The sequence below is a fragment of the Seriola lalandi genome, unplaced genomic scaffold, assembly GCF_002814215.2.
Source record: "Seriola lalandi dorsalis isolate HSWRI2012SDOR001 ecotype SW California unplaced genomic scaffold, Sedor1 jcf7180002054296, whole genome shotgun sequence".
In the NCBI taxonomy this organism is placed as follows: domain Eukaryota; kingdom Metazoa; phylum Chordata; class Actinopteri; order Carangiformes; family Carangidae; genus Seriola; species Seriola lalandi.
This window is the reverse complement of record NW_019524849.1, coordinates 42,222-68,801: the sequence shown is the minus strand read 5'-3', so window position 1 is coordinate 68,801 and position 26,580 is coordinate 42,222. Positions and strand designations below refer to the sequence as shown.

General features: G+C 42.2%; 2 protein-coding genes and 1 long non-coding RNA gene across 3 annotated transcripts in view; 1 reads left to right on the top strand and 2 right to left on the bottom strand.

The window, feature by feature from the left end:
- Positions 1-1,709: 1,709 nt before the first annotated feature.
- Positions 1,710-4,606, bottom strand: tsr2 (TSR2 ribosome maturation factor). The gene is made up of 5 exons (XM_023406143.2): positions 4,523-4,606; positions 3,885-3,975; positions 3,176-3,267; positions 2,803-2,961; positions 1,710-2,071 (listed from the first exon to the last, which is right to left on the bottom strand). The coding sequence occupies exons 1-5, from the start codon at positions 4,598-4,600 to the stop codon at positions 1,955-1,957; spliced, it is 537 nt and encodes a 178-aa protein (XP_023261911.1). The 5' UTR covers positions 4,601-4,606; the 3' UTR covers positions 1,710-1,954.
- LOC147819130 (uncharacterized) lies at positions 3,991-8,636 on the top strand. The gene is made up of 4 exons (XR_015437240.1): positions 3,991-6,595; positions 6,928-7,039; positions 7,418-7,509; positions 7,849-8,636. It is a non-coding gene; the product is annotated as an uncharacterized LOC147819130 (long non-coding RNA).
- A 5,249-nt stretch (positions 8,637-13,885) lies between these two features.
- The window catches only part of grm6a (glutamate receptor, metabotropic 6a), a 17,385-nt gene continuing 4,690 nt past the window's right edge, over positions 13,886-26,580 (bottom strand). Inside the window, exons 2-14 of the mRNA XM_023406154.2 lie at positions 23,482-23,698; positions 23,107-23,242; positions 22,862-23,016; positions 22,383-22,523; positions 22,085-22,285; positions 18,669-18,808; positions 18,351-18,473; positions 17,659-17,923; positions 16,935-17,170; positions 16,673-16,834; positions 16,390-16,539; positions 14,107-14,247; positions 13,886-14,005 (exon numbers count right to left, since the gene is read on the bottom strand). Coding sequence (XP_023261922.1) covers positions 13,916-14,005; positions 14,107-14,247; positions 16,390-16,539; positions 16,673-16,834; positions 16,935-17,170; positions 17,659-17,923; positions 18,351-18,473; positions 18,669-18,808; positions 22,085-22,285; positions 22,383-22,523; positions 22,862-23,016; positions 23,107-23,242; positions 23,482-23,698 — 2,157 coding nt within the window. The 3' untranslated portion in view covers positions 13,886-13,915. The remainder of the gene's footprint in view (positions 14,006-14,106; positions 14,248-16,389; positions 16,540-16,672; positions 16,835-16,934; positions 17,171-17,658; positions 17,924-18,350; positions 18,474-18,668; positions 18,809-22,084; positions 22,286-22,382; positions 22,524-22,861; positions 23,017-23,106; positions 23,243-23,481; positions 23,699-26,580) is intronic.

Genomic DNA, 26,580 nt, shown 5'->3' with positions numbered 1-26,580 from the left:
TGTTTAATGTGTAAGATCTGTCAGCTCATCATCATCATCATCATCATCATGTTTTATAATGCAAATGATTGTATTGTAGTTAAACAGGAAACAACTCAGGTGACAGACATGGGCGTGTCCACAGTGAGTCCAGGAGGATGTGGATGTTCAACCACCTCTGCATGAAGGAGCAGTGATCCGCCTCCTGGATCTCAGAGTCCACACACTCTGCCAAAGCAACTCATTCAGGTGCCTCAATCTATCATCATTGTTTCAGCCACTTAGAATAAGGTAGAAAAATCAAATAGTATATAATACTGCCTAAAAACGTGATTATATAGTAAGGTATAAAAATGTAATACTACTCTGAGGTTACAAATGTCATAGTAGAGTAAAGCAGAAGAACGGCAAAGTATATTAAAGTATACAAATGTCATAGTTTAATGGGGTACAAAAATGTCAAAAAATGTTATAGTACATTAAGACATCAAATTGTCAAAAATGTCATACTATAGTAGGGCATAAAAATGTCGAAAAATGTCAGAGTATATTATGCTATAAAAAGTCATAGTATAGTATGTCATAAAAATTTAATGAAAAGTCATCGTATAGTATGTAATGAAATTCTCAAAAACGTCATAGTATCATAAGGCATAATAATGTCATAAAAAGTCATATTATAGTATTGCATGTCAAAAAACGTCACAATACACTAAGGCATGAAAATGTCAAAAAACATCAGCAATTTCATATACTTATCATTGTAGTTATTGTTTTCATTATTATTATTGTTATTGGTGGTGTCATTTTTATTTTCGCTATTATTATTTTATCATTATTATATTGTCTCATTTCTTGTCTGGATTGTGTTAATGTTTCAGCTTATTCAATTGTATTTATACTGTCTTCTTCTTTTCTCATTCTTATGAGCAAGTGAGTGATCTATGTAAAAGGTTTCATACTGCTCTTTCAGGTGTCTGAGGGAAACAATAAAAATCTAAATTTAAAAAACAAACAAAAGACACGTCATAGTAAAGTATAAAACGTAAAAAAATGTCATAGTATAGTAAGTTGATGTACAACGCCAGGACCTAAAACCACTGACTGAAATGTTGACTTCATAACAGCGTCATGTACTCAGCATGTTGACATCAGAGCTTTAAAGTTAGACTCCTGTAGGTCAACTCCTTCATTTTACTGTGTTCCATACACAATGAATGTACTGTAATCATATTACACTGTTCACAGTGTTTACATAAAATGTCATAGTACAGTAATACAATGTCAAAAAAAGTCATAGTATATGAAGATATAAAAATGTGAAAAAATGTCATAAAAATGTGAAAAAACTTCATAGTATTGTATGTTATAAAAAGTTATAGTATAGTAAGGTATAAAAATGTTACAGTATATCATAAAAATGCCACAAAGAGTCACAGTATAGTACGGCATCAAAACGGCATAGTATATTAAGATATAAAAATATAAAAAAACTACACAGTATAGTATGTCAAAAAGTCATAGTATAATAAGGCATAAATATGTCAGTGTAATAAGGTATAATAATGTCAGTTTAATAAGTAGTTGAATGTCTAGTGTAGGAAAACATACATTATGATGTAACATTGTAGTATAAGGTATAGTATGGTGTAAAAGTATAGTAAAATGTATAGTATGATGCGACGGTGTAGTAGCTGTGAATGTGTAGTATGATGACATCACACAGGACACAGTGTGTAGAACAGGTTTAATATAAAAAAACCCAGAGTGACTCTGGTCTAAAGACTTTGTGTTTGCAGGTTTACATGGTCCAAACATCCGGTTCAGATCAGACACATTCGACTGGCTTGACCCGGTAGGATCTGAGACTGACGTAGATCTGCTTCAGTGGGTCACACACTCTCATCCTGAAGGTCAGAGGTCAGCTGCTTCAGTCTCTGAGTTCAACAGTTCATAGTACTCTTCATCCTCCTCTTCACTTCTTCTTCCTCACCACCGTCCAGCCATCCTCTTCATCCTGAGTAGTAGGAGGAGGAGGAGGTGGAGGATCTGTCCTGCTGACTGATGGACTGGAGGATTCACACTCCATCTCCTGAGAACACAAAAACTTGATCACAGTTCATCCTCACTGTTCTTTTCTATTCTATTCTATTCTCTCGGCCTCACCTATTTTTAACTGGGGTACATCACCATGGTAACCTATGCTGCAATTTAATCTAGAACAGTGGTTCCCTTTAAGTGGCCAACAAATAATTTGTAAAACAGAACAATTTTGGTGAATACATGTAATTATAAAAAAGATAAATAATAAAAACATGAATAATATTTTTAGATGTTTTTAAATACTATGATTCTTGTTTTTGTCATGTGTTAAAGCCTATCACTGTGATAAGCCAATAATGGGACCACATCGTATACTTGTTTGCTATCTCAGTCTGATTGCATGCTAACAGATTACATTTATGGCAAAAACTGGAGCATCAAAATGGATAGCTGGTTAGCAACAGGAAAAATTAAAAAGGAAAGAGTCAAGAGACAGATGGTGAATTGACAGAAGACCTACATGTTTTCCCTGCTTTCAGTTCAGTCTTGACTGTTCGATTGTTACTATTAAAATAAAAAGTACTCTGACAATAAGTTGGAAAAGGTTGGGAACCACTTATCTAGAACAGTACATCATATTCAACAAAAAGCCTCATACAGCAGCTTGTGTAACAGTTACCTGTTATATGTTATAATAATCAATGTTTAGGTCACTTTCCTTGGACTCACCTGTGTCTAAATTGACCAATCAGAGCTCATTACCTGACAGGGGAGGCGTACCTGTGTTTCATCATCGCTCTCTTCATCAGACTGTGTCGGTGGAGCTGTCACCTTCACTCTCTGACTCTTCTTCTGTGTTAAACTGTCGATGCTGTGTTGGAGCTGTTGCAATGCCCCCTGCTGCCACTGAGTGAACATCTGTAGCAGATTGATGGACACCTGTACACAGGTGGAGTAGGGTTAACATCTACACCTGTACACAGGTGGAGCAGAGTTAATGTACATCTACACCTGTGCACAGGTGGAGCAGGGTTAACATCTACATCTGTAAACAGGTGGAGCATCAGGTTAGGGCATGAATTATGTCAATGGGTGTTCCCCATAGGAATAATGTAACAAATTTGTCTGTGCATATGTTACTTTTAGTGTGTACCTGAGGTAAACTCCCATCATCCACCACTGTGTCAAACTCCTGATCCATCAGGTCAGCGATGAAGTCCTCGACCTCACACTGCTGCAGGTCAGCTGATCCACACACACACACACACACACACACACACACACACACACACACACAAAATCAAACTATCCTTTTGTATTCAAGAGAAAAATCTAATCAGAATCTAACACTGACCCTAATTTCAAAACATGGACATGAAAAAAGTGATGCAAGATGCAAGATTATGTTTCCAGCTGTTGGAAATTCATTGAAACACAGCTACATGAAGCTTGACACTTACCCTGCTATGGAGCAAGCTAGTTCAGCAATATAAGTTACCATGGTTACTGAGCAGGGAATCCTATAAGCCACAGTAATGGAATGGAACTGATCTGCTGATCAAAGTGTGTCTATGGAAACTTTAACAGTGTTTTATTCAACTATTATTATTGGATTAGCTGTTAGCTGCTGTTAGTGCTCTGAGCTAACAGGGAGATGCACCTGAGGCCGTCAGATAAACCAATAATCGATTATCACCTGCAGATTATTGGCCAATCAAAACAATGGTTGGTTGCAGGTTTGGTGATCTGGTGATCAGCTGATCGATTAATAGTATAAACAAATACAGTAAACACCTGCTGAACATGACAGTCCACCTCACCAATCACAGGCTGTGAACTGACTGGTTACCATGGTTACCTACCATTGTCGTGGAAATACTGCTGAACAACATCCACCATCCAATCCGCTTTCTGCTGCCCATACACGCCCCCAAACCCGTTATCTACAGCAATCTGAGGAAGACAGACAGACAGGTGTTAATGTAAACAGAAAGACAGGTGTTAATGAGAACAGACAGAAAGGTTTCAATGTGAACAGACAGACAGGTGTTAATGAGAACGGACAGAGATCATTTCTCAGAAACTAAACACAGCTGAGAAGTTGTTCTTTCATAACAGTGACACATGTTCTTTGACTAAGTTAAAGCAGACTTGACTGATATTAAAACATTTGATGTTGACAGTCTTTACTTAGACTGTAAAGTTGAGTTCAGAATAAAAAGTCATGTTTCCTCACACTGACTTTTAATGTGTCACATACAAACCTTTGCATTAGTCTATTTCAAGTTGTGTCCAGTGGATGTCGCTCTAACATGAAGAACTAAACCTGTTCTCTGTGTTCCATTAGGCTTCATCTCACCATCACTGGCTTATAGCCTGTTAGCTTTAGCCCGTTAGCTTCGGCCCGTCTGCGCCGCAGTGACTGCAGTCTGTCACCTGTCTGTCTGATGTCACCTGTCTGTCGCCTGTCTGTCAACCTGTCAACTATGCGGACAGTTACCTGTAGAACGGGCCAGGTATGAAGAACCGCTCTCACTCCCTCCGTGAAGAGCTCACGTGAAGCTGCGGAGGCCGCCATGTTGGATGTGACAGACAGAAGCAGTAGAGTTAAGAACCAGGATCAGGCAGAAACAGCCGATCCTGATTCGGAGATTCCGGACCCGATGGTCAGACCAGGAAAAACAGAACTTTATTTTATCTCTATTAAATATGAATTAAAGATAAAAAAAAATAATTAAAAAAAGTCAAATAAAAAATTTATTTAAAAAACACGTTATAACATGTTTTCCCTCGGTCTATGGTTTTAATACAAGCGGTTACACCACACAGTTAGCTTACACACAGTAACTTCAGCTAATATTACAAGGTTTCTCCTCATATATGTGATATTTACCAAATGTGGACATGTATGCAATTAGCTACTGAGATTATAGCATAGCAAAGACTCTCTCTACAGTTTGTCTTGTTATTACAGCCTGTTGCTGCACAAAGCTCGGGCATTTTAACACTAACAGATGGATTACTTGTCCTTGTCGGAGCAGAGAGGAGGAGCCTCCAACCCCACGGCTTCTTCTATTGGTGCGGCAATGATCCTGCGAGTCCTCAACACAGCTGCTGCCGTTTAAGCATCAGAGGAAGAAAGTTTAAGAGCCCGGCTCGTACATCATTAGTGGCGGCTGACATAATATGCAGCGCGCCTCTGTACCGCCTTTGTGAACATTTGTGTGTAATTTGGATTTAGTTTGAGATGCTGGTGTTGATTGTTGGGGACTGGGCTAGGTTTAACTTTCTGATTGTGCATCACACCCTCAGAAAAGACTGTTGGACACATTAGGAACAGGGGTGATGCTTCTTGTGTTTTTGGGTTGGTTAGAATCGCATAGTTAGGCTCTTTGTTGGCTCCTGTTCCCCTGCTTCAATTAGCCTCTAGCCTTGTTTGTATTTTTGTTTACTTATTTACTCTCCTGGTTACGCAATAAATTAAATCAGTAAATGTGATTTACCAATAACACCTGGTTTTATGTTGATTCCCTTTTCCACTAGCTGGGTCGTAACATAAAGACTGCCACAACATAAGGTGACTGGGAAGACACCACCATGACTTCATATACTGAAGAGAGTAACCAACATGGCAGCAGTGAACTGAAACCTGGCTCTGTCAGCAGTCCTCAGTCAGTAAGTGAAATACTCGGTGAGTAAAATTTCCCAGGCTGTTATGTCTTCTTTGTTTGCAGAAATCAACTGCCTGGTACTGGATGTGAGTCCCACAGCGTCTGAGGTTTTACTTTCTCAGCAAAGTGGTTCCACAAAGGGGTTTTATCTTGATGCTTCATGTGAACACAGCAACATCTACTGGCCTGAATGCAAAATGGGCAAGTACAAATGTTCGTAAGTTACAAATTGAATGTAAGTATAAGGTAAAACATGATTGTGTTTTATAATCCAAGCATAGATTTATATACTGTAAAAACAAATGTTTTGCATGCATCAAATTTGTCAATATCAATCAAGTTAAGCTCAATGTCTTTGTTTTAACTTTAGTGTCTAAACTTTAAGTTGGTTTGCAATGTGGGCATGTAGCTTTACTTTTAAATGTCAGCTTGGTGGTTGTGCTGTAAAGCTGCAATATAAGATGTGGCCAGAACATTAGTTCAAAGTGTGTGAAGCAGCCACAGTGAAGATGTCATGATCAAGATCTCCATCTGTTGTGTTTCAGTCATCTACTGAAATGTGCATGCTCACCAGCCAACACCGACCTGTCCTGTGTTGTAATGCCACTTTTTGACACTAGACGCTGGGTGAGTCAGTGGCGCATCAAGTCTGCTCTCAGTCCCACGAAGAGCAACTTCCGGCAGCGCTTGAAGTTAGCATCACAGAAACACAGGAATGGCTGAACCTCCTCAGATAATATTCATCTGCACCCCGAAGGACCGCTCCCGACAATAAACCACGTTCAACGGCAAAGAAAAGAAGCAACACAAGAATCTCGATGTGGCTTTCCACCACCGGAGACAGCTCCTGAGAGGAAAGAGATGCGGTTTGATGCCGAGCTCGCAACTTTCCTGTTAGCCTGGTGAGTAGCATCAATGTTAGCTTTTTAGCTAAAAGTATAATCAATTTAACTACTGACAACCCGTACCGACAAACATTTCAGGTGGTGATATTGACGTTGTCGACAGACGTTTCAGCGGTTAGTAGGATTGTCTGTTGCTCTCGGCTGTTGTACAGCTAGTGACGTCAGTAACTTTAGGCTCATTTTGTGACTGATGCCTGTAACTTGAGATTGTATGGACCCAGTAGACCAAGTGAATACATGTCGATCGGTTCACCATGTTGTAACCACTTTAAATTACTGTTAGGAGATCAGCCATGATTGAAAGTGCACCGGGTCTTTACATTTCTCAGGAGATTTCATCATACCTCTGTCTTTATCACGACCTGAGCCAGTAGAGATGCAATACCGCCTCCACCTGTCTCACCAACGGCAGAGAGTCCAGACACTATGAGGAGGTTCTAGGTGAGTAACATGCTATCATTCACTTTGAGAAGTAAGACTTGTCTATACCACTGATTTAAATCAGACCCACAGTGCTGTTCATACTGCTGATTCTTAATGAATATACCACTACCTATATTATGTATTTGCCAGTATATCCATATTTGTATTACTGAATTTGTTGGTTACATAGTTTGTAAATTGAATTCTTATCACACCTCTAGTTGTTTACCCCTCATTTCCTTGCATTTACATTTCATAATATTCATACAGTATTTATTTTTGCATATTATCTGTCCTCACAATTTATTATATTCACACAACAGACCTAATGTTTGAACATGAAAAACTTGTATGATCTAAAGGAATTGTCCTATCACATGTTTGTATCGGGAACAGAAGTCCAGTCTAATCACCAATGATGGTCCAGCACCTGCCTTTTCTTCTGCATCTGGCCTCAATCAACAACCACATTACATCAACACCTTGAGGTATTATCCCTGCACATGACAGATATTGTCTATACTGTGATCTTTTGCATATCCCCTAATCAATACCTCTTGCACAGCTTGACCAGCAGGAGTTTTGTCATTCTAAAACACTAATTGCTGCCTCACCACTAATTTGTGTGTGTATTAATCTCTTTGACAAATTTGTCACATGGACCTGTATCATTTATTCAAAGTCTTGTTTTTATTACAGTATATGCTAAATGAGGTTTAAATGGATGATTGATACATACTTTATGTTCTGAAGTCCTTAGAATGCTTCAAAAAAAATTCATAGTCAAAAGAGCAGCTGCTTATGATTTTCCTTTTGTGTTTTCACAGGGATGGCAGAATCCACCTCAGGCAAGAACCACACGTTGCAGAACCCAGCAAGAAATGGTAAGTCATGCACATGACTCCACCCCATACGTGTATAGAAGTTCAAATTAGGGTCAAAATGACTGAGCTTGTAAAGTGACCTTAACTAATAATTCCAATGTTTGTAGTTGTAAATCAACATTTGTTAACCTTTAAAATAAATCTGTATGACAAATTCAAGTTTCTGCATGTGTAGAAGAGGTTTGTATTAAAGTCTGAATGTAAATTATGAACAAATGATCAGTGGTGAAGTTAAACCAAAACATGTAAAAGGAAGAAATGGTCTTGTCAACATCTGTGTCCTAACACAGAAGAAAACTGTAAAACGCTGTTCCCAGTCTGACGTTACAAGGGTCAGAATTTGCAGTTGTCGGCGTCGCACACTGGGAGTTGGGTGCTGACTTTTATAGTTTTCTGCTGTTTTGATTTATTCTTGAACAAATGCAAATCTTGTTGCCAAACTTTTTTTTTTTTTTTTTTTTTTTTTCCTCTTTCCCCTCACATGCACAAACTTGAATTTCTCATGCAGGTTTAAAAAGGTTGACTTGAACTATAAAATGAGTTAAAACGACTGTTAAAAGCAGTTTGTATTGTGTAATTACATTTCCACACAGATCATAGTCTAACGTTTAAGATGAGTTAAAATAATATTCTGTTTATTACATTTAAGCTGTCATATTGAATGCATCAGAAAACAATGTGGATGTGATTATTAATATTTGACTTGAACAATTAAAGTACTTATTTGGAAACTTGCTGTGTCTGATTTTTTTTTTTTTTTTTTTTTTTTTTTTTGTTAAGGAACTACTCAGTAACAACTGTTTATCACTCCACTGAAAAAAGCTCTACAATAGTAAACTACCATGTAAATGTAAGGTTTAACATAGCCTGCTTTATGCTGAGACGAGTGTGAGTTAGCAGGAGATGTTTTTAAAAACGACTTTGCTGATCCGGAGGATCTCCTGGGAGGAGGGGAGGCGCCACTGTTGGAGGACGTCTCCGCTGGATTCTCTCTGCATCCAGGACATAAGGAGACACAGGCGCCACCTCAGCTGCATTCAGGACCCACCAGGTGTGCTTTATGTATATCGATTCAAAATGATATACAAACAAGTATAATCATTATTCATCATGAGTCCTAATGTGTGAGACAGTTAATATTTATTTGCTCCAGTAACAATCTCCCTCTACATAAGTGATGCTGTTGGAACAGCACACTGATATTAACTATAATGGCTGAGGACTATGAAATATGAACTCTAATATTTTAAACTATTGACAATTTGTTATAGTTACAGTGAAGTCCAAAAGTCATGTGATTGTATGTCTGACACGGGGCAGAGAGTGTAATCCAACAGTGAGGGTGTAGGAAACAAGGAACAGCATAGCTGATAAGACTGAACAATGTTATGGCCACAAGTGTTACATTAAAAAATTCTATATTATCATATAAGACACTGTGTCTATGTTTGGGAAGAGAAGATCTTCATGTGTGGACTCTGCAGGTGGAGGTGGTGCAGGGCCTCCACCATTGCTGCAAGAGGTTGTAGGTGTCCCCAAAGATCCAGACCTTGGCTGGATGGAAGAAAACATTATAATAGAGAGAAATCATATCAATATCTTATTGTAGAGTATGGAGAAAAAGACAAAAGAAACAGCACTCTGATTAGATGATCAGAGATGTATATGTTACATGTGTCTCGTGTGTATGTTTCATGTATGTTGTGTATATGTTACATGTATATTACCATCAGAAATATGATTCTGAATCAAAAACATTTGTTTATTTTAGTGCAGAAACATCAACGTTAGAAATACACAGATATAAAACATAGACACATGGACAGAAATATGTGGACAGGTGAACACATGACACAATGATCATGAATCTGCTTTTTCTATGATCTTTGTGTTGAAACAGGAAAGAGGTAATAAAAAATACCTTAATTATTTAATTTCATCTTATTTTAAGTTCATGAGGAGTTTGGTATCTCACAACCTGCTGTCTACCTCACAAGTTCAATTTAAAGGGTGAGAGATTGTTTTTTCTCAGCAGTTTAAAAATATCCTCATAACAGTTGGCTGGACCCATTAAAAACACTTAAAACGTAACACAAAACATTAACACATCCAAAAATTATTTTTTATTAAGATCTTTTAAAGTATAATTAAGGGATGCTTTCATTTTATTTGATTATTTTTTACACTGAACCCCCTTAAACCATGCAGATAATGGTTAAATTTACTGTAATCAATCTTAGTAAGAATACCTTAATATCATTATTGTGTAAATCAATGGGATTTTAAAGTGAAAGTGCAGTGATTCAGTTTTGAAACAAACTTGTCTGACACAATGGTTTCCAACCTGAGCGTCACAACCCTTTATAGGGTCTCAGATAAATCTGAGGGGTCACCAGGTCATCACAAGAATAAAAAAAGAAAAACATATATTGATGTTATTATATAACTTTTCAATATCTAATTGAAATTAATCTGTCTCCTTACAGACAGGAAACTGAGGGTTGTACCTGAAGCTGCCGACATGCCTGTGAGCAGGGCAGCAGAAACACTACAGACTAGGATTCTTCTGTCTCTGTAAGGACCCTTTTATTGTGAAAGATACCACTTCCTGTTCACCTTGTCTGAATAATATGTCATTCAGACAGAAATCACTCATCTTTCTCCTTCTATAGTTTTTCTTCTTCTACTGATTTAATGACTAACTCAGAATTAACTCAGTAGCTGTTCTTGAGCATTCAATTCATATGACATGATCTTCCTCGGATGAAGAAGATTGAGAAGATCAATAGAGGATAATGACAACAGATCGAAAGCTTTATAACAGCTGCATACTAATTGGACCTTTGGTGTGTCTTGTTGGTGATTTCCAGAGATTGAGTTGTTTTTAAAATAAAAAACTGAACTTTTTAGATCAGGATCAGGATCTGACTCTGGCTGGAAAAGATTGGGATCATACTGGTTTTTGGTGGAAGCAAATAATAATAATAATAATAATCATAATAATAATAATAATAAGACACATCTTATAAACAACTGAACTACCATACAGTATTTGCAGATCTAATTTGACTTCTTGACACTTCATCCTGAGTTTAGAGGTTTGGGTCACATGATTGACAGAGTGTAACCTGATCGTACAGAGAATTTAAACAACCTAGTCTGGAAAGATTTTTTTTAGATCTGAATTTGCTCACAATGAAAACACACACACACACACACACAGCTCAGACTCTGATCCTGGACAAGCTGCAGCCAGTTTCACTGACCATCCAGACACACTTCATCAGCTCTTGCCTGAAATATTAAATCGTGTCTGAACCAAACTGAACATGAATGAATGAATAATTGAATGAACAAATGAGGAGGTTTAAAAGCAGTGATGCAGCTGCAGCACAGGAGGAGCTTTAGGTTAAAAGTTGTTTCTGAATGTCCTGTTTCTGACAGAAGACCATCTGAACACACCTGATGTGATTGGTCCATGGGTTAGACTCCGCCCATACAAAGCTGTGCCCGACTCCTGATTGGTTAAGATTCTGTGATCACAATAGCTGGTTCAGTTTGATTCGGTTCAGGAGCACGTCCAGTCTGAATGTATGGTGGGTGTGTCCAAGGTTTTATCCAATCAGAAGACGTGTATATAAACACCAGTGTGCATGTGTGACACAACAGAATGTTCAATGCGCCACCGTTTCTGTGTAAATGAACGTTTTGTCGAGGCTGAACATGCCCCAGGTTTCAAAGATACTCCTCTCTGTCAGCAACTTTACTACACCTCTGACCAATCAGAGAGGACCCCTATTACCATGGTAACAACACACGTACACCACAGGTCTGTAAATTTAGATCAAGACATCTATACTCCCTTATCACTTGAAAAACTGAGTCATCATTTCCACAGGTTCCTGCGATGAACAAAACAGTTTACAGTTAAGTGATAAATAATAAAGATCAGTAATGTTTGTATAAATCAGTGTATGGTTTTGCTATTTGAGTCTTTCCAAGCGTCCGCTCAGGTTTTAAAACAGAGCTTCTAACAAACAGAGGAGAGTTTATCACACTAAAAAACTACATAATAACTAATATAGCTTAATTTGAACTGAACGCAGATTCTTAAATCTGACAGGATTCCTGACTGAGTTTGGCAGAGCTATGTGTTGCTGTGCACGGGACCACGGAAAAAAAAAATATATCCGTATATATCCAATATCCGTTTAAATGTACGCTTCATGTGGAATCTTTTCAGCTGTTTATCTTCCCATGTGAACAGCACTTTCCTTTGGCACTACGCTTTTCAACCGCTGAACGACCATATTCCTAAATTCTCCTCCTGTGTTTTAATGAGCCGTTTGTCAAGAGATGTTTGGTTGAAGTTGAATGAATTATCCAAAAAAAAGTTGAATCGAGGGCAACTGGACCTGGTTGTAGATACTTTAAGACGTTTCACCTCTCATCCAAGGCTTCTTCAGTTCTGACTGACTGGTGACGAGACCCAGGTATCTAGCCTCTCAGAGTTTTTGGAGTCATATGAGGCCAAGTGTGAATGGTTGTTAAATTTCCTGGGAAAGGAGGAAAGGACAATAGGTTGTAGGTGGGGAACAGGTGGTGTCATAGACTTATTCCTCTGGTTCTCAGCATGAGACTGAACACTTGAACACCGGAGCTTCATGCTGTCACCTGAACACAGCACTCAGAGTCAAACTGTACAAACCTCTGATCAGTTTCACTCTTTCACTCTGTTGTGATGACAATACATCCTCCTGAGAACTGCCTGTCTGAAAATTCCAGATTTTCACAATTAAAGTCCAGTGGATAGTTTTATCTTGACGATCAATCAGTGTTTATGTGTGTGTGTGTTTAACCATGTGATCTTCCTGACGATGATGTCATCAGGCTGTGTACAGGGATTGGTTGGCAGCAATCTGAGAAGAGAGAATAAAACTATCAGGTGTGCTTCCACAAACTGTAGGGTCCAGTGATTTCCTCAAGAGAATCAACAGCTGTTATTGATCACACTTTAATCTGAGACACTTTGATCTGGTTCACTATCTATTTTAGCAGCAGCAATACATAGAAAAACAGTCATACATAGATCATCAAGTCCAGATCCAGATTTGAAGCCAAACTCCTGAGGCCTAACCTCAACTTCAACACAGCTGTAATACACACCTATACCTGACTGACCTGACCATAGCTGACTGACCTGACTGTACCTGACTATATCTGATTGTAAGAGACTGACTTGATTGTACCTGAGTTTATCTTTCTGTACCTGTCTCTCTGTGATAACATAATGTAATAACGATGTGGATGATTATGATTATTATTATTCTAAAAGCCTATTCTAAAAAGAATTGAACCATCACCCTGCAGTGTTAGTGCCTTGCTTGAGAGGACACAGAGCAACTACACTGTTAACATACACATGAATCATTAACCAGCAGCTGAAATATTCATCAGAGTCTCTATAAATATCTGCAGCAGCTTCCAAAAGTCAGGATTCATCACATCCTATTCATGTTAGGTCCACCCACAGGTCATATACAGAAAGTGTGCCTACTGACCATATAAGGACATAACCTCACTGATCAGCCATACAAGGACATTAAAAAAAACTGTGTCAATCATCAGACTGAATAAAAAATAATAAAGACATACAGTGACTCCACCTCAGTTCTGAGTTAACCAGGCTCTAACTCTTGAGAGCCTACAGCATACAAATGAGGCTGAATGTCAGTAGTTTTGCAGTTATTTGGTCATAAATCAAATGTATTGGAGAAATTGAAATAATAATCTAATGAAATGTCAGAGGATCACCAAAGTTTTTACAGTTCATCCTGAGTGGAACATGAATGTCTGAACCACATTTCATCACAATCCATCCTACAGTTGTTGAGATTTTTGGTGAGTGAATGTTTTTACTGTGGTTTTATTTGTTGATCTGTGTATATCAGTGTGTACAGTGGTGTTTCAGTACCTGTAGTCTGTAGGATTACTTAGTATTAATGCAGTATTACTGCGTTCTGTCAGGTTCAATCTTTGTCTCTCCATTTTGTTTCTCACTTGACGATTTCTGAGACAATCTGGCAGCCTGGGCAACAGCCTGCAACACAGCAACACAGCAACTGTAGGGCAACACAGCAACTGTAGGGCAACACAACAACACAGCAACCAACAGGTGACACAGTAAAGCTGAGTTGAGACCTTGAAGCTCCTCTTCCTCTTCTGGACGTTCTGCTCAGGATGGAAAATGATCACGTAAACCTTCGGCACATAGAGCATCCCAAGAGAGACGGACGCACTGAGAGACATGGAGACAGTCAGGGTGCCCGTCTGGATAAACATCTGAAGAGACAGAGATAGACACAGTGAGGAAGAACCTCCTGAAGAACTAGTAGGACCTTGTTAATATTTACAGAACAGCTCCAGTGCTCCGTAGCATGTGACACCATTGACGACTTGAACCTCCTGTAGAATATCCCCAGCAACCTCTAGAACCTAACCTCCACCTCAAGGAACTGTTGTGCATTTAAGTTCTGCCTTTGCTGTTCCTTGTTCCCAACAACACAGACCCCAGGGTCATAGAGACAAACATCCCCTCCACCATGATGAGATGACGATCCCTCTGCTTCAATAAGTCACCTGTCTGTACAACAAACACAACAAATGCTGGTGATTCACTGAACACACACACACACACACACACACATACACACACACACTGCTGCCTGTTTCCATTGTGTTTCTTTATTATAGGGATTTAAGTTTGTGTGTGTCTGCTAAGCCATTAGACAATAGCAGAACTCCTACATTTCTTACATAGCTGTAAAAACCTCGACACACACTCTGAGTGTTAATCCTCCTGCAGCTCTGTGTTTGTTCTGTCCTTTTCAGATAGAAAACATTCTTCTTCTCTTCTTTTATTTTCTGTGATGCTCCTCAACTCTGAGACTCAAACAGAAGAAATGAGGAAAGGGGACTGAATCTTATCACAGAGAAGCAGGAGGAGGATTTCCTATGATTTTAATTCTAATTCTAGTTATTACTTCTCTCTCTTTCCCTCTCTTTCCAGGATTCCTGGGATTCCTCTTCCCTACGATAGAGCTGCTGTTTTCTCTGTATATTCCTCGTTGCTGTGTCCTCGGGGTGGAATAGCTTCTGCTTTCAAGCTACCTTTCAGATGAGAGGTGAAACATCTTTGTACATTCCCAGAGATACCATCAGTTGAACACCTGATCAATATAAATACTATAAACTGATATTAAATTATATGATGTAAACGATCTATGAACTGATATTAAATTAACTATAAACTGATATTAAATTAACTATAAACTGATAATCTAAATGGCAGAACCAGACACATGGAGATGAATCATCTGTTAATTATTTTCTTTTCTTTGCTTTTCTGGTTAAATCTCTCCTGTTTCAGTCTGATGCTGCTGTTTTTCTTCGTGTTATTTCTGGCTTTATTGTCTCTTTTTATCTAGTTGCTGAAGCTCTTTGTAACAGTGGTTTTAATGAAGTTATTATTCTATAATGACATCCTGTGTTGGATTATAATCTGTATAATCCATCTGTTCCTCTCTGCCTGGAAATGACTGCACTTTGTGTCTAATTCTGCTGTTGTGTATCTGTTGTCCCTCCCTGAACTCACACTGAACCGACTCACTGATTTATTTCCTCCTCACAGGAAACTAAACTGTCTGTGACTCTGAGTTCACCATGTTTCTACTGTGTTCACATGCAGCTCATTTCTCATCCACTCAGTAAATTGTGTTGTGGTCATAAATCTCCTTCATGTATGACATGGGGCCTCAGTTACTGATCACACCACCAGCAGTGATGGACTGTATGAGAGGCTCTGACTGTTCACACCCAGCCGCTCTCCTGTTTCCCATTCCCTAATTGATTTTTCTTTTCCCTACTCCAGGTCTTCACGTTCTCTGTTGACCTGAATCTATCCGTCCTACTGGTCCTCTGTTCTGAGTCATGTTTCTTATTGGTTGAACTTGCTGTTTGGGTCCTGCATCTGTTTCCCCTGTTGAGTGGGGTCAATAAAGACAACAGAGTCTTGTCTATGTCATCAGAGTTGGGGACGGGCAGGATGACACATATTGTCTCATTTAGAGCAGAAACAGCTGGATCCCCAGATTTACTGTTAAGTTCTGCTTTAAGAAGAATTCAGTATGAGACCAGAAAGGATCTCAAACAGGGTGTCTAGTGGTTGGGGCGCGAGCCATGTGATCGGTGCGTCCACTAGGGGGGACCACAGTTCAGTTACTGGCTGGGAGAACATTTGTTGCATACCCCTCCCCCCCCACCCGTTTACTGTCTCTGGACTGTCAGATATGAAATGAAGTAATAAAAAGAGTCTAAAACAAGTTCAGCGGACTGTTACTCAGCGCTTGTACAACCCTGATCCAGTGTGACTGGTCTGGTTCAGCATGGTACTCCAGTCTCTCCTGGTGTTGGACTGGCTCTTACTTTCTCTGTGGACTTGGCGGTACCAAAGAAGATTGGTACAAAGGCAAGCCAGACAATACAGGTGGTGTACATGGTGAAACCGATTGGCTTTGCCTCATTAAACGTCTCCGGGACACCACGGCTCTTCACCGCATACACCGTACACGTCACCTAGCAACAGAAACAGCACAGGTTACCTGGCAACACAGACAGTACAGACTTCTACAACATTTCATTTCAAGTTCTCTGTCACAGATAAATGACAGATCGGCAATAACAGATCAATACTTAATCAATACGTTACCATGAGCACGATACTGTAGCTGAGGCAGCAGATGATTGACAGGTCGGACATGTCACACTTCAGGATGCCTCGGGCCAGGTCAGGGTTTGGGGGGCGGAGCTCCTCATAATCAATGGTGGTGTGAGGGGGGATGAAGGCGAACCACACAAACACACCAAGGACCTGACACAAAGACACACAGATACACAGACAGATGAACCTGAGTCATGTGATGAGCTGCTGCAGCCAGTATTAGGAGGTCATGTGACCCTTGTGCTCTCACCTGGACGGAGATGAGGATAAAGGTGATGGCGAGCTGGGACGTGGGGCTGATGAATTTGGGCGGGGTCACCGACCTCTTGCCCTGTTCAAAGATGCGGTAGATGCGATTGGTTTTGGTCAACATGGCAGAGTAGGTGATGGCCATGCCAAGGCCCAGCAGGAGGCGCCGGAACGCACAAACCACCACACCTGGCTCCGCAATCATCAGAAATGTGATCAGGTAGATCAGGAAGATACCTGCAGACAGACAGAATGGAAGGTGATGTCATCATTTCTATCATCAGGAAACCAGACCTGGTTTTAACCTGCTGAGTCAAATCCCTGTGTGAATATGAATGGTTTAATCATGGTTTGAATCTAGTTTAAATCTGGTTTGAATCTGGTTTAACTCTGGTTTAAGTCTGGTTTGTGCTTGATCATGGTGGGAACAGTTGGGTTTCTCTCTGGAAAAGTTTTGAGGAGTATGTCAACTACAAGTTTAGAAACCTTCCCTCGACCTGAATGACCGAAAGAGTCAGACATTACTTTTAATGTTCCTGGCACAAGAGCTCCCTGCCGGTCTCTTCCAGCCACTGCCCAGCACACCTGTGTTCCCATCTCACCGGTCTACGCAGCTGCCTGTGCCTCCTTCAGCCCTGGTTTCTCTGCCTGTTACTGTCTTTGGCCTGCCGTAGTACCTGTCAGTATTTACCTGTCAGCAGTACTCAACTGCCGGTAGAACTCACCTGTCAGAAGTACATAACTGAGCTCCCTTCCTGACGCCCTGACAATGGGCGTGTCGTTGAAGCGGATGAAGGTGATCACCACGGCGCTGGTTGCTAGGATACCAAGCATGGCGAGAGAGGCAGGAACAAGGGCCCAGGGGGAGTTCCACTCCAGTTTGATGATCGGGGTCGAACGACAGGCGGTTCTGTTGGGGGCAGGGCGCATGTCTGACGGACAGAGCTCACAGGTAAACTCATCCAGCTGGTACTGATACCCATCACAGAGCTGCAGACAGGTCAGAGAGACAGACAGGTAAGAGAGACAGACAGGTAAGAGAGACAGAGAGGTAGGTAGAGAGAGAGAGAGAGAGAGAGAGAGAGAGACCAACAGATCAGAGAGAGAGAGACAGGTAGAAAGACAGAGACAGACAGATCAGGTAGACAAACAGGTCTTTCCTTCAGGATTAGCTGTGGACGTATGACATCATGAGGATAGATGTGATGATGTCACTCAGACTATCACTCAGCCTCTCTCTCAATGTCTCCTGTCATGGGGGCCCCAGAGAGCGAGACAGTAATATCTGAACCATTAAGACTAAAAGTCCAAAGCCACCGTTTGAAACCAGAACCACTGACCCTCTGAGGAGCTGGACTACAGCTGGTCTGTTTCTGCTCTGTTTCAATTGTCAGGTGTTTTCATGGTGATGTTTTACCTCACAGTGCCAGCAGCAGGGGACACCCTTCACCATCTTCTTCCTCTCTCCTGGTCTACAGGGAAAACTACAGATGGACTCGGGAACTGATCTATCTCCTCCAGACCACTGCATCTCATCCAGCTGACAGAGAGACAGGTAAAGAGAGAGAAAGAGAGACGGGTCAGAGAGAGAGAGGAGGCGAGGGAGACAGGTAAGAGAGAGAGAGAGACAGGTAGAAACAGACAGTGACTTAGCGTGAGACAGACTAAAAACCAGCTGATGTCATTTAATGTTTTTTGTTTTTCATGTGTCTGTTTTTTCCAATCAGTTTCTTACGTTGAGTCTCAGGTTATTGGTCCATTGGCCGATTACATGGTATCCGGGGTGGCTGTGATTGGTCATCTGAAACTGAAAGATGTCGTAGCGACCGGGAGCATCGCCATTCTCATTGAACAAAACACTTGTACCTGCACTTCCTGTTGGACACAACAGGAAGTAAGACAGACAGACAGGCAGACAGACAGACAGACAGACAGGCAGACAGACAGATGGGCAGACAGGCAGAGAGACAGACAGGCAGACAGACAGGTTAAAGTGAGACTATTTAAATCAAATATCAGAGATTTCAGTTCATCAGTAACGTCTTCTTCTACACTTTTTATCTCTCTTCTTTTAATGTGAATAAAAACATGTGAGGGATGTTTTCTTCTTCTTCTTTCAGTGTTCAGCAGCTGCTCACTTTAATTATTAACACACACACACACACACACACACACACACAGTGTCCTCAGAGGAAACATGCAAAGTGCATTAACTTATTATCTATCTAAATAAAGAAAAACCTGCTGTGACCAACCTGCTGCTCAGACCTGAACCTGAACCACAACAGAATTGAACCACATCAGAACAGAACTTAACAGAACTGAACCAGAACTGAACTAGAACAGAACTGAACCAGAACAAGAACCAGAACCAGAACTGAACAGAACAGCGTCTTGATTTGTCTGTAAACTGTGACATTTACATACATCAGTCTGCTTCAAAGAAACTAGTTAGCATGTGAGCATGCTAACATTAGTTAGTCAGCATCCAGACGAGGCTGATGGGAATCTCATTAGTTCTGCAGGTATCTGATCATAAACCAAAGTGTTGGACATTTCTTTCTTTACTACAGTTAAACAGACCTTTATATTATCTTTGATGTTCAAACCCAGCTTCTTTTAGAGACTATTAAATAATAATCTAACTAATAAACTAATAATGATATTAACTGACTGATAACTGATATTAACTACCCTGAAATCAGAGGCTGGCGGAGGATCTGTTGTCTGAGAACCAAAAAGCTGCTGAAACACCAGCCGCCTGACCATCAGTTGTCAGGCCAACGGTGTCAGCCTTAGTCCTGATGTCCTTGTTAATTTTTCCATCTGTTCTCTTTGAGCAAATGTGAAGTTCATTAAAGTCAAACTCCCAAAATACAGCAACATCCTAACTACAAACACACATCTACTCAACTGTTAAATATTCAGCCAACGGAGAAGGCGAGGACTCGTGTAGCGAGATGAGCAGTCAGTGAGACAGGCAGAGGGACAAACCGGTTTCATGGCGTGCAGTTATGGCTCTTACAGATTAAATCCTCTCGCTCTTCCAGCTGCTGCAGCTTCTCGTCTTAATAAAATATGGATTTGATGTCTCACAGGATAAAGCTGCTGCAGTTTGTTCCGCTGCTTTGAAAATCTTTGAAAACCTCATCCTGGCCTGAACGGTTCTGGTTTGTCCTGATGGACTTTAAACTGACTGAACAAAGTGTCTGAAGACTCTCTGACTCTTACAATACAATATCAATTCACACCTGGACTGTACCGACTGTTACATGACATCCAGGTGAATTAACCTCAACAACTGAGATGTTTGCAGGCAAGATGAGGTATTAAATCCCTCAAGCTTGTTCTGATGTTCTGGCGCTTACCCCTGAGCTTCCTCCTAGTCGGACGTGCCTGGAAAGTCTGTCTACATGGAGGAGCAGTCGTTCTCCTCCTCCTTGTCCTGGATCTCTGAGCCTAGTGTCCCAGCCTGAGTCCACTATCTCATTGTTTCAGACACTACTCCGAGACCTGGACCACAACAGAGAACTGGAACAGAGATCCCCTGGTGAATCCAGAGTAATCTCCTTCAAGAGCAGCTCCCTCTGAACCACAACAGTCCATATCACTGCTGACTCTGAACCAGGCCATCTTTTTATCTCACCACCATCTGACCCTCACTGGTGAACCAGACCCTGAGATACTTGGACTCCTTCACTTGGGGCAGTGACTTGACCTGAAATGCACAATCCACTGGTTTCCAGCAGAGTACCAGGACCTCATACTGGGTGGTCCTGACTCTTGTACAGCTGCTTCTCACTGAGCTGTAAACTGTCCCAGTCTGATGAAATCAACAGAACCACACAGATACAATCCTGAGGCCACCACACCAACACTCTCCACACCTTGACTACCACTTCAGATCCTGTTCATGAAAACCACAAACTGAATCTGTGACAGGGGCGACCCCGTGGAGTCCAACAGGTAAGGTCAGAAACCTTCTCCGAGTCCACAGACCACATGTAGACTGGACGGACAAACTGCTTTGACCCTTGCTGGATCCCTACGAGAGTAAACAGCTGGTCTACTGATCCAGGACAGAATCCACATCTGACAGAAGCTTTCCCAAGGAAGTGGAGCAGAGGACAACCTCCATTCCACAGTTACTGTCCAAGACCTCCAGAAAACAACCAGGACCCAAGTCTAGAGTCATCAGAAAGAATCAGAGTCCTGCTACTACCACTGCTTTCTCTGGAGGACGTGTCAGTCAGGCTCTCCTTTGACTCTCCAAAAATATCCTCAGTCCAAGTCAACAGTTCTGGGCCAAGCCTCACCTCCCGTCTCAGCTCATCTGATGAATGTTCAGAGCCAGAACCTTGTGGGTTTGATTGAAAGCCCTTCACCCTGAACTCCATCCACAGCTGAGTTTTTTTTTACTTTTGTGACCACTGAGACTGCAGTACTTATGACTTCCTGATACCTGTCTGTTGCTCCAGGAGTCTCCTGAACCATCCAAACCTGAAAGGACTCCTTCACTGCTGGTGTCCACCAGCAGGTTCTTTACTTGTTGCCACAACAGACACCAATGACACTCTGACCACAACTCTGAGCAGCTGTCGCAGACTCCATGTTGCCAGCCTTCCCCTGGGCAAATGGGACATACCTCTGAAGGTGGGATTTTAAACTCCGGCTGACAGGAGATGAAATCACCACAAAGTTGATCATTGATCTTTGTCCATTGTTACCCACGGGTTGAAATCCTCCACTAAAAGTATGGAGCACTGAGACAGTGTTACTCTGAGGCGACATCTCAACACAGCAGCTCTCAGCTGGGACACCTGAGTACCACCACATCCCTCCAGAGATTGGTTTCCAGAGTTGGTCCTGTGAGTAGAGCTGAGCCCAGTTATACCTGGTTGGTACAGGTCCACCTCCTGCACCACCTCTGGGTCCCAGTGGGTGATATTCCTTTTCCTAAGAACAGCACAATGTAACTGTGGGGCTGTGTCTGACCAGGGTCCGCTCATCAAGGCCTGGCCAACAGACGCGCACCAGTGAGCTTTCCTCCTCAAATTCAGGAGGGGGCCCTGGTTTCCCTGTTCCAGGTGGGGTGCTACATCTCAGATGTTGCTCTAATGTATATTTTTATTTTTCAGGAGGTTTTCTTACCATTAAAGTTGACGGATCTAATGTAGTTGAGCAGTGAACGTCCCTCCACAGGGTCCATATTGTCACAGACTCCGGAGCTGCCCGGACACAGGTCCTGGTGCATGCTGTGCAGAGCATGAGCAACAGCGTAAACCGCATCGATCACAAATTGGACCTTCCCCTCCTGCTCATAGGACGAGTCCCGACCGATCCTCTCCTCACCTGTAGGGACACACACCATGTCACATGACATCCCACCTAATCCGTCTGTTAGTCCCACCTCAACATGCAGGCCCTGCCCCCACAGGTGTGGCTATACCTGTACATTTCTTCTTGTCAGGGTCCAGTTTGATTCCAGGTCGGGTGAGTTTACACCTGAAGTCATCCTCCCAGAACTCAGCGAACCAGATGTTCCTGCGGTTGTTCTCCAGAGAACGAGACATGAAGTACTGATCGAAGCCTGGAGAACAGACACACAACAACACACTCAGTAACACACAATGTCAGGTCCTGCATGTTTGCAGCCACTCCTGAGTCCTGAGTCCTGAGTCCTGAGAGTGGGGGACTGAGACAGAGACTGTGAATTAGGTCAGGCCTGTTTGACTCCAGTTCCTGTCCATCTGAGGTCAACCTGGTCATGACCTCTCCGCCTGCCCAGTGAGAGAGCAGGTTTATCTGTATAATAATAATAACAATAATGATAATAATAATAAAGGTGAGCTGAGACTTTTTGCCCCTTGGCTTCAACGTATCACACATAGACAGATACACAGTAACACACAGTGTTTTTGTTTTTACCGTCTATCGACGCTCGTTTCTGGAGGATGGTGACCGCGCCCTCTGCCACATCTTCCAGCTCTGTGATTGGTGAACTTTTTGCCCCCCAGCTGTCTGACCCCACAAACAGGAAGTGACCCGTCAGATTAGCACGCTTGGCCGCTTCAAGGACACACCTACCAGGAAGAGAGGGGAGGAGTCATGTGAACATAAAGCTTGACTTGATGTGATCTCTGATCTCAGGTGTGTTTGATGTATGTTTTTACCTAATGTCGTCCTCGTTGGCAAAGATGATCACTCCTCTGGCGTTACTTGTTTCCATCAGGCGTCTGATGATCTTATCAAACTCTCCATCTGTCGGCTCGCGAGGAATCTTCACAGACTGAGCGATACATACCCCACCTGAGAGAGACAGACAGATAACACCCCACCTGAGAGAGAGACAGACAGGTAACACCCCACCTGAGAGAGAGAGACAGACAGGTAACACCTCACCTGAGGGAGAGACAGACAGTTTACACCCCACCTGAGAGAGGGAGATAGGGTTTTCTAACTGTGGCTTGGCAGCTGTTTAGAATCTGTCTTCACCACAGAAGAGACCAGACCAGACTAGATGAAACCAGACCAGAACCCCAACATACCGGCTTCTCTGGAGATCTGCATGAAGGCGTCGACGCCGCTCTCTCCGTAGTTTCCCTCGGAGGCCAGCGTGGAGACGTAGTTCCAGCCCAGAGCTTTGACGATGTCCAGCATGGTCTGAGCCTGGTACGAGTCCGGAGGAACCACCCGAGAGAAGAAGTCGTATCGGTTGTTGTCACTGAGCTCTGGAGCTGTTGACGCGTAGCTCACCTGAGGGATCTGGGAGACAGATCAATAATCAATAACCAGGAAATGTGTCTTTAAGATTTTATGACAAAGAAAACACAGAGCTTTTGAATTCATGTTGAAATCATAGTTTCTGGTGGACTCAGGTGTGTTTATCTGGTTCCGTGTGAACCTGTCAATCAAACTGGCTGGACTAAACACCTGGACAGAGGCCACCTGAGGACCTGAAGACCTGAGAACTGAAGAAATAGGTCAAGGTCTGGTCCACAAACATCCTTCAGTCAGTGCTGAGGGTCAAATCAAACACATACACACCACTGGTCAAACTGTAAACAGTGGTGGAGCATGCGCAAACACACACACACACACACACACACACACACACACACACACGCACACACACACACACACACACACACACACATTCTTGTACTTGTATCTTTGTGAGGACACTCATTTACATGAATCGTGGTCCAGGCCCTTACCCTAAAACCAGGTCTTCACCATAAAACAGCCCTGTGAGGGAGTGAGGAGCAGCCAACATGTCCTCACACTGGTCCTCACAAAGATAGAAGTACAAGTACACACACACACACACACACACACACACACAGAGGATTAGTGTTGTGTAACAGCATGAATGTGTGTCAGAGCTTCAATAAACTGAATAACAATCACATTAGCACACAAGACTGTGTGTTAGTGTGTTTGTGTGTGTGTGTGTGTATGTGTGTTTCTGTGTGTGTGAGCGTGCAGCTTAATGAAGGACTCCACATTAACAAGCTCCTAAAAGCAGACCTCGTTATGACATCTTCATCATCATCATCGTCATTGTCAGAGAGACACTTCAGTGGAGCGAAACAAACCTGAAAATCATATGCTGTGACATCACACCATTCTCAGTCAATGATTGGTCAGCTGTGTGCAGGTGAGAGAGTGGGCGAGTCTGAACGTGGTAAAGATTCTCTCCATATTTAAACCATCACACTGATGATGGTGTCACATGATCTCAGAGTCGCTGCTGATTGGTTAAAGAAGAAGAATTCTGTACCACCTGAAACTATCACTGTCATCACATGGTCCTGGACCTGCATGTGGACCATGTGGTGTTGTGTGGTGTTGTGTGGTGTTGTGTGGTTGTTGGGTGGTGTTGGGTGGTTGTTGTGTGGTGTTGTGTTGTGTGGTTGTTGTGTGGTGTGGTGTTGTGTTGTGTGGTTGTTGTGTGGTGTTGTGTGGTTGTTGTGTGGTGTTGTGTTGTGTGGTTGTTGTGTGGTGTTGTGTTGTGTGGTTGTTGTGTGGTGTTGTGTGGTTGTTTTGTGGTGTGGTTGTTTTGTGGTGTTGTGTGGTTGTTGTGTGGTGTTGTGTTGTGTGGTGTTGTGTTGTGTGGTGTGTTGTGTGGTGTGTTGTGTGGTTGTTGTGTGGTGTGTTGTGTGGTTGTTGTGTGGTGTTGTGTGGTTGTTGTGTGGTGTTGTGTTGTGTGGTTGTTGTGTTGTGTTGTTGTTGTGTGGTGTTGTGTGGTGTGTTGTGGTTGTTGTGTGGTGTGGTGTTGTGTGGTTGTTGGGTGGTGTGTTGTGTTGTGTTGTGTGGTTGTTGTGTGGTGTTGTGGTGTGTTATGTGGTGTTGTGTTGTGTTGTGTTGTGTGGTGTTGTGGTGTGTTGTGTTGTGTGGTTGTTGTGTGGTTGTTGTGTGGTTGTTGTGTGGTTGTTGTGTGGTGTTGTGTGGTTGTTGTGTGGTGTTGTGTGTTGTTGTGTGGTGTTGTGTGGTGTTGTGTGGTTGTGTGGTGTTGTGTGGTTGTGTGTTGTTGTGTGGTTGTTGTGTGGTTGTTGTGTGTTGTCGTGTGGTGTTGTGTGGTTGTGTGTTGTTTTGTGGTGTTGTGTGGTTTTTGTGTGGTGTTGTGTGGTTGTGTGTTGTTGTGTGGTTGTTGTGTGTTGTCGTGTGGTTGTCGTGTTGTGTGGTTGTTGTGTGTTGTTGTGTGGTTGTTGTTGTGTGTTGTTGTGTGGTGTTGTGTGTTGTTTTGTGGTGTTGTGTGGTGTGTTGTGTGGTTGTTGTGTGGTTGTTGTGTGGTGTTGTGTTGTGTGGTGTGTTGTGTGGTTGTTGTGTGTTGTTGTGTGGTGTTGTGTGGTTGTTGTGTGGTGTTGTTGTGTGGTGTTGTGTTGTGTGGTGTTGTGTGGTTGTGTGTTGTTGTGTGGTTGTTGTGTGTTGTTGTGTGGTTGTTGTGTGGTTCTTGTGTGGTTGTTGTGTGGTGTTGTGTTGTGTGGTGATGTGTTGTGTGTTTGTTGTGTGGTGTGTTGTGTGGTTGTTGTGTGGTTCTTGTGTGGTTGTTGTGTGGTGTTGTGTTGTGTGGTGATGTGTTGTGTGGTTGTTGTGGTGTGTGGTGTTGTGTGTTGTGTGGTGTTGTGGTGTGTTGTGTGGTTGTTGTGTGGTTGTGTGGTTGTTGTGTGGTTGTTGTGTGGTTGTTGTGTGGTGTTGTGTGGTTGTTGTGTGGTGTTGTGTGTTGTTGTGTGGTTGTGTGGTTGTGTGGTGTTGTGTGGTGTTGTGTGGTTGTGTGTTGTTGTGTGGTTGTCGTGTGTTGTCGTGTGGTGTTGTGTGGTTGTGTGTTGTTTTGTGGTGTTGTGTGGTTGTTGTGTGGTGTTGTGTGGTTGTGTGTTGTTGTGTGGTTGTTGTGTGTTGTCGTGTGGTGTTGTGTTGTGTGGTTGTTGTGTGTTGTTGTGTGGTGTTGTGTGGTTGTTGTGTGTTGTTTTGTGGTGTTGTGTGGTGTGTTGTGTGGTTGTTGTGTGGTGTTGTGTTGTGTGGTGTGTTGTGTTGTGTGGTTGTTGTGTGTTGTTGTGTGGTGTTGTGTGGTTGTTGTGTGGTTGTTGTGTGGTGTTGTGTGTTGTTGTGTGGTGTTGTGTTGTGTGGTTGTTGTGTGGTTGTTG

Coding starts and splice junctions, on each gene's coding strand:
- tsr2 (XM_023406143.2), bottom strand. CDS start 4,600: ATGGCGGCCTCCGCAGCTTCACGTGAGCTCTTCACGGAGGGAGTGAGA. Junction 3,268..3,884: donor GCAGTATTTCCACGACAATG/GTAGGTAACCAT, acceptor TGTGTGGATCAG/CTGACCTGCAGCAGTGTGAG. Junction 2,072..2,802: donor AGAGCGATGATGAAACACAG/GTACGCCTCCCC, acceptor TTGTGTTCTCAG/GAGATGGAGTGTGAATCCTC.